This window comes from Hesperophylax consimilis, chromosome 6, assembly GCF_061612785.1.
Source record: "Hesperophylax consimilis isolate HC1 chromosome 6, BYU_Hcon_1.0, whole genome shotgun sequence".
Lineage (NCBI taxonomy): Eukaryota > Metazoa > Arthropoda > Insecta > Trichoptera > Limnephilidae > Hesperophylax > Hesperophylax consimilis.
Genome location: NC_142841.1, coordinates 15462652 through 15470328, shown reverse-complemented (window position 1 = coordinate 15470328; position 7677 = coordinate 15462652). Strand labels below are relative to the sequence as shown.

Here is a 7677-nt window from a genome sequence, read left to right as displayed (position 1 = left end):
GGGTACAGCTAGTATACAATAATATATTATTTTAGTGAATCTATTGACATATCCTGTATTCCATTCAAATACAATTAAAAATACGACAGTTCAATTCTATGGTGTCATAGTGTCATTCAATTTCCGTATTAACGGGTTTCCAATAAAATATTGTTCCTATCAATACTGTTGACAATGCAGATAGCTCTATAGTAAGTTTTTCAACATTGACAATGCTTTGCTGGTTATTTCTCATGACCACATGAAATATGTTTCTGGGTATTATTTTCATTTTTATAGTAAGGGTTTTCGGAAAAAAGGAAGAAAAAAAAACATTTTTGTAGGTATATGAATATATTTATTTATTTTGTCTCACAATTAAAATACAGTTTTGTGATTACATTAATAAATTGTCTTATTACCGCACCAGCAGTTTTAAACTCCAAACATAATTATTTCTCTCTACCGAGTGCAAATTTTAATATAAAATTGCAGAAAAAATCACATTTCTTTCTTATATACAATAGGACGTTATCTTGTAAAACCAAGACGATGTTTACAATCAGCCTTTCAGGCCAATTCCGTATGATTAAATTCAGTCAAAATAAAATACAAATAGATCAATTTCGTGAGAATATCAGATCAAATCACAATCAAGGCCACATAGCCAGATTTAATCTACAAATGTCTCTGTATGAGCTTTGTACTAAAACACTATCGCTAGAATACCAAGATTAGTAGTAACAACTAAACACGTATAAAAAACTAAAAACAACTTTTAAATATAGGGATGAAATGGCAAATCATTATATATAAAAACAAAGCGAATGTGAAATATGTAACATGAAGGGAGATGATCCACAATACTTGTAAATCTCATTACAAGTATAGTGTACCAAATCTGAAGCCTCTTCTCGTTGAAACTACGTTGTTGATGATCTTATTCGCTGTGGCTCCAAAAGTACTCGCGGAGTTCCCGAAAAGACTGATGAAGGGTTTGTACGTGACGGGTTTAGGGGTAGTGTACGCCGCTGGACGATCTTGAGAGTTGTAGCCAGTATTTCCAGGGTAAGGGTTCACCAAGACGATCTTGTTCTGATCGTTCTGTTGCTGAGGATAGTAGGCAGCAGCAGCTGATGGCCAGTTGTAGTTGTTGGCACCGCCCGCACTCTCGGAGTAAGCTTTGTAGTTGAACGCGTTGCATGAAGAAGTGTCCACGGCATCTGGTGCGCTCTCGGGAATCGAATTGATAGGTGCTTGGTCGTAGCTGACCTCCTCAATGGTGTTTCCAAAACCATCAGCTGAAACAACAGTAAATCATTAGCCCTGGTGTCTTGGTCATAAATCACGTAGCAACAAATCACCCCGGCAATAAATTACTCGGAGATCAAAGAACTTTTATGGCTTTATCCAATATACGATCCTGCTCTTGCGGTGTAATAAAAGTTACACGATTATAAAATATGAAAACGTTGGCTTCTTTAATTTGCTAATTAGCGGCTTTTCTTATTATATATTGACCTTCTGAAGCGCGCAAGAAACAGCGACGGAGGCGATAAAACTGGACAGTGTAAGTAATAAATGAATGAATATTCAGAAGTGTCGGCTTACCACAAAGACCGCTGTACTTTTGTGAGTCACTGAGACCGAAGTTGCTGCAGGCGGGCTGTCCCTTTTCGTAGGGTTTGATTCCGATGACATTTCCTCCGGGGCCGTAGTTGCAAACGTAGATCTTGGTATAGCCTCGAGAAGGGTCGTAGTAGAATGTGAATCCGCAGCCTACGTGAGACGACTCGCCCCACACAAGCTGTTGAAATAAAGCATTCATTAATACAACTCTTCGACGAATAAATCAACATATTTTGCTGGTGGAGTTTCCTCACAGAAGTTGTCAATACCTGCTACTTGCCACGATCACCAATTAAATTCATTTTAAATCGTGGTGCCTAAATAGAATTATTGTAATTTTCATTCATGGGTAAGTATGCAAATGTGTGTGCATAATTTATTCGTAGTTTAATGAAGAATTAGTAAATATATTATAAAAAGGTGCGTTTATTAACAACAATTAAACCACTGATTTATATTAATGAATATTCTTTTCTACAGTTTTATGAAAAATTATATCTTATGAAAGATCTCGTGAACATGGCAAGGGAAGGGATCATTAATATTCGATTGGATGTTTTCTTAACATCTAAGCAAATTATTTCGTGTGTTATAAACGATCACACCTATACAAGTTCTATTTAAAAATACACGCAAACGTTAAGATCAAAGTAGGCACTTCCTTAGCAGTATTATTTACCATACTTCTGATAGTTTTAATTTTAGAAATTTAATAAATACGATTCGTATATATTATATTAAAAATCTACCCAAATGGTATCAAATTTTCAATGTACGTACAGAGTTATAATTTAACTCAATCTTTCAGAGGTTCTTATTGTTTAATCCCGTGTTCAGGTACTAAACGAGTTAATTTATTGCTGCCTTCTGTAGAAAAGTTCTCTCTTGTGAAAAAAGTAATTTGAAGATTTCTTCTTTCAAGCTGGGATGCATTTCATTTTTATTGGTCAATAAAATGAATCAAATATATTCCACACTTTTTACCACTTGTTAAATCATCAATATTATTTGAGATGACATTAATATTAATTACAATCAAGTTGTCTTGAGTAGTTTTTAATTACCTGAGAGTAGTGTCCAGTACCGTGGCTGTAGCCAGTAGGTTTGTACCCATAGGCTCTAACTTCGTCGAACCAGGCTTGAATCTGCTTGTTGAAGTCGGGGGTGCCATCAGTTGGGCTGGACGGGCGTCTAGTGGTCCAAGTGGCTGCGATGTTCTGTCCAACGGGGAACCTTCCCACGTCCCTTTGGTGAGCGTTGTCGTGCGCAGTCAGGCAGTTATCTGCCCAACGTTGCGCCCTCGAGGCAAGTTCATCGTCCCATTTCTACAAAAAATAATAAATTATTGTTAGTAAAAAAAATAACATTTCAAAATGTTATAATCTTTCCTTTCAATTCAACAATGGCAGGTGTTTTCGAGGAGTGTGAGCAGTATTTTTTGGGTGATTAAGATTTAAATTAGTATATTTCCTCTTACGTTTCAAGGATTTACATAAATGATGTTTGTATGAGATTGTATTTTCATTTTTGTTGATGCGTCAGACGATAAATAACGTATTTAATTGCTTGACGATAATATTCATAATGGTGTCAACTAACACATCATAAATTTATTTTGTTTAAAACTAACCGAAAAGTTTTTTTGTTGATTATATAAATTAGAATAGAATAATAAGCAGTAAAAAATTTAGGAAACACAACTTCAGCATTGAAAACCTGTCCCATATGCTAAAAATAAATATATAAAAATATCCAACAGCGTTCTTAAATATTATACCTGCTGCCTATCTATGAAATGCATAAATATATGTTATTGAAAGGCAAAATAATTCAATAAATTAGCACACAGCTAAATCTATATTTTTAATTAATCGTTGAATTTTTGTTCACCTTTTGCTACTTTATGAAAAATATACGGAATATTTGAACTGTTTAATACTTTGATATCGGAATTTAGAAATACTCTTTATTCTCGATATACCTGTTGAGTTACACAATGTTGAAAAACTACTGAATATGTACTAGAAACCAAAACTTATTACTGAAAACATTGGAATATTTTTGAATCGAATCAATGACTCTAGGGCAGGTACCCATAACATTAGGAATAATTAAAGAGCTGATGGAAAATTTTCAACATGTTAAAAATTTTACTTGACCACTAAACCTGAAGAACCGGGTAATTTAACCGTTTCTAAGTCTTCCACAGTTTCGGATAATCATTTTATTAATATTCTCAAATGTACGATTCGCATAAAATCTGCATAACCCGTTTTCTCCATAGAAAGCTGAAAAACGATGACACGTGTTTAGGGAAAATACATTTACAAAAGGCGGCAAATGCCTAAAATTATTAGGTACCATTCAGAAGCAATATATGTTTCTGTAAATCAGGAGATCTGACATTGTTGCTAAAGCGCGATTCGCACACCATATGCTAATAGACTATAAACATATTTTTCTTCAATGAACTTGGTACTACTGCATACAGATGTCTATTAATAAGCCTGTTTTCATTGTCCCGGCGCACAGGTGAAATAATATATTGAGGCATTTCTTTGGCTTGTATCTACACAAAGCTGGTTAATATTCATGATTTTTAAAAGATAGAAAAAAATACGTTCATTTCAGTATCGCGGGCTATTTTCGGAACGTTTTTAGTGCACCAGTTGGTGGAACGAAACAAGTTTTGTTTTTCCCTAATAAGTTGGATTCATTTAAGTTTTATGAGAACCATTAAAAGAAATAACTTTAAATCTGACTTGGTCAAATAAGTGGAAAGACATATAATTTAAAGTAATAACCGGCCTGAAACTTATATCCTTTTTAATAGGCCTCACTTTCGAAGTGGAAACACAACCGTCTGAAACCAATGTCTAAGAGAAGATAAATATAACGTTTTTGTGCGCTACTTTTTTATTATAATATAACCAGTAAAGAAATAACATTTTTGATGGTTCAATGTACTATGATTCGTTTACGGGGATCCAAAAAATCAAGAAAGAACTTAAATTTATGTTCATGAAGGCTATTATTCATTTCAGTTGCCATACAAGTATCGTTAATGTAGTAGGGTCATTTATAAGAGATGAAGGTTTTTGTATTGAAGATAAATTAGGATTAAACGAGGGATGAAACACACCATCTCCATCATGTTGGCAGCAGGCGGTTGGCTGGACACCTGTCCCAGGGCGACAGACTGTCTGAGGCGGTTGTGGGCGTCCACTATCGTCTGCTGGTCTGCCGGAGTCAAACCGCCAGATTCTGGAAAAATGCAATCAATGTTTAGTTAAGCCGCAAGGATGACATCATTTCACGAGGTGTTTGATCAGTTCACGATTCAATCAGCAAACATTAAGTAAATGGTTTTTTTATAATGCAGTTTTTTTGTTGTTTTCAATCTGTAAAGTATGTTAGTTTGTAATTAATAAAAAAAACATTGTGGAAATATCGCGCAAAATCCGATTATTCTAGTCAATATTGTAATGAATTTTACTCCCACAAGCACTCCGGCCAAATAAGGACCCTTTGTACTCTTCCTAATGTTTCAGATTATTCCAGAATTTTCATCAGAAGTATCATATAGAATTTTGTGATATCTCCTTGTTCCAAAAGGTGTCTGAGGCGTTTATAAGTGTAACATTAATTATAAAAAAGGATTTTTTTGTTATTTTCTGAAAGCAGCTAAATAAATAGATTTATTTTATATTTTGGTATTTTTTCTGGATTTTTCTCGTTCTTTGTCAAATATTAAATTATACAGTGAAATAAATTATTTGTATCTCACGGAAAAGTACTGAGGCACAGTAACTGAGTTTTAATGAATTTTGCATATTTGTTAATACGATGTTAATGACTTTAACGCTTAGATTGTTAATGCTTTATCAATTGTTGATTTGGTGTCAATTTGACTTTGTTGATGAGACAAGACGTCTCATCGCCGTATTTACCATGTTAAATAAATATGGGTCTTCGAGGTTCTTTCAAACAGACAAACCCATATTATCACCTACGAGTGAGTGAACGTTGCGGACTTCTCAGATATACCATAAGCGATAAGAAATATGAAATTGTTTATCTTCACTTACACCTGAGATGATGGCAAATAAGGAAAAACCTATGTGTACACCGGCACTAAGATAAACAACAATTTATTAATATTTATGCAATGCTTTTTTTTCCACGTTTAGAAAAGAGTTGAGTTATTTAGTTGTGCAATAACATTTTTATTGCAAATATCACTTATCAATGTCCATTCTTACAAATAAATATATACCAAAATAAACATTTTAATATAATCCGATGTTATAGACCTTCGATAAATATTATTTGCAAAATGCTGTTCAACGATTTCTTTCGAAGGTCAATCCGCATTTATCAAATAATTTATTTAACTCTCAAATAGATTTCTCTTATTATGCATTTATTTGATTTCATTACCAAATTTATGAGAGATAAATGTACATATTTTTACAAAATATATTCTGAAGCACTCCAAGCTATTGTATAAAATTCTGTCATTGTGACAACGATCTCATCTTCGCTATATAACGCGATGTCGTTTCATAAATCTGAAAACTGCCGATCCAATAAACTCGGTATTTTATTTTAAGAGCCGTTTTCCAAAAGTTGATTCTGAGAGATTTCATACATGATCACATAAACGAGAGTCAATATAGGACACATATTATTCGGTGTTTCTAAGTGGATTCTTAATGAAAAAAGGCTGAAACGTTAAGTTATGAGCCTCATTAATTCACAATTTGCAAATTTGGTGATCACGACAAAATCTCAGCCATTCTGAAATCGTTTTCATTAAAATATTGTAAAAATACGTGTTTCTTGAATATATAATCCGTTGACTTTTGCAAACCGTCATCATACATATCACCCAAACTCGGGTTATGGAATTGAGAATCTGCTTAGATATTCGATAGCCAAATTTCATATGAATTAAAAAACAGTTTTTATTGAATTAAAATTACTTACTTATAATTTGTTTCCCTGCGGAGCATCCATTAGCGATGGCAACGAACATACAAAACACAAATAACCTCACAGAATACATTTTGAATTGATCTTTAAAAAACTGATCTATAATTTACACAAATTTGTCTGAATCAATCGATTGTCGGATTGATTTATTAAATAATATCGTCCTTTGTATACTTCACAAGTCTTGTTTAACTTCACAATTTTTTTTATTTAACAACTGGCTTACGCGATTTATTTGTTTGAATAAGGAATGAATGAACTTGGATACTTTGACAACCACTTCTTCGGCTAACTATTCGTATACCAAAGAAAAGGTTCTGTACAACTATCCGTTCGGTACAACCGCCAGATCTTTAATGAATTGATACGTGATACGTCGTCCGATTATATAGGCGACGGGGACCGCACCAGCCTCTCGAGTTGCTATGGTAACCTATACACTGACCAGTTTTACAGCGGATTTTTAAATCTGTACCTGCTAAGTTTAGTTAGTAGTTCTCTCGGGACATCGAGACGACTGAACATGATCTGCCAGCCGTAATGGAGAATTTACAACCCTTGAATTTAGTGTTATTTGTCTGCGTACCTTTACAAATGAGGTCCTTTGTGACGGATTTGGATAAATATTTATGAGTTCTTGAAACTGTACAAATAGCCTTTGAAGATGGTTAGCGCCTCGGCATGATTAAAATATTATTTAAAAACATTTTTTAAATGAGACAAAATTTTTAATTCGTATATCAAAAATTAAATACACTGACGACTGTGATACAGAAGTCGTCAAATGATTTTGAGAGGTACTTAATATATTCACACAAAAAAATTCGATTTTAAGGTAGACATGGATTATTTTTAATTTCTGCATCCGATTTGACTCATAAAAGTAAAGATACCTGTTGAATATTAATTAGTCAAAGCGGAGCAAAAAGGTGAAAGATAAAAGATGAGGAAAAACAAACAACAATATATTTGTGACAAAGCGTTTCTGAGGTCGTCGTACATTTTATTTTTAAAGCGATATTTATTTCTCAGAGGGTTATTTATTTATGGGTTTCTTTATACGATGAAATCGGG

At 33.5% G+C, this 7677-nt stretch overlaps 1 protein-coding gene across 1 annotated transcript; it reads right to left on the bottom strand.

Annotated features, from left to right (window-relative positions):
* Positions 1–328: 328 nt before the first annotated feature.
* Positions 329–6944, bottom strand: LOC149422993 (salivary antigen-5-like). The gene is made up of 5 exons (XM_089632801.1): positions 6598–6944; positions 4751–4872; positions 2673–2933; positions 1591–1786; positions 329–1280 (listed from the first exon to the last, which is right to left on the bottom strand). The coding sequence occupies exons 1-5, from the start codon at positions 6674–6676 to the stop codon at positions 859–861; spliced, it is 1080 nt and encodes a 359-aa protein (XP_089488927.1). The 5' UTR covers positions 6677–6944; the 3' UTR covers positions 329–858.
* Between the last annotated feature and the right edge of the window lie 733 nt (positions 6945–7677).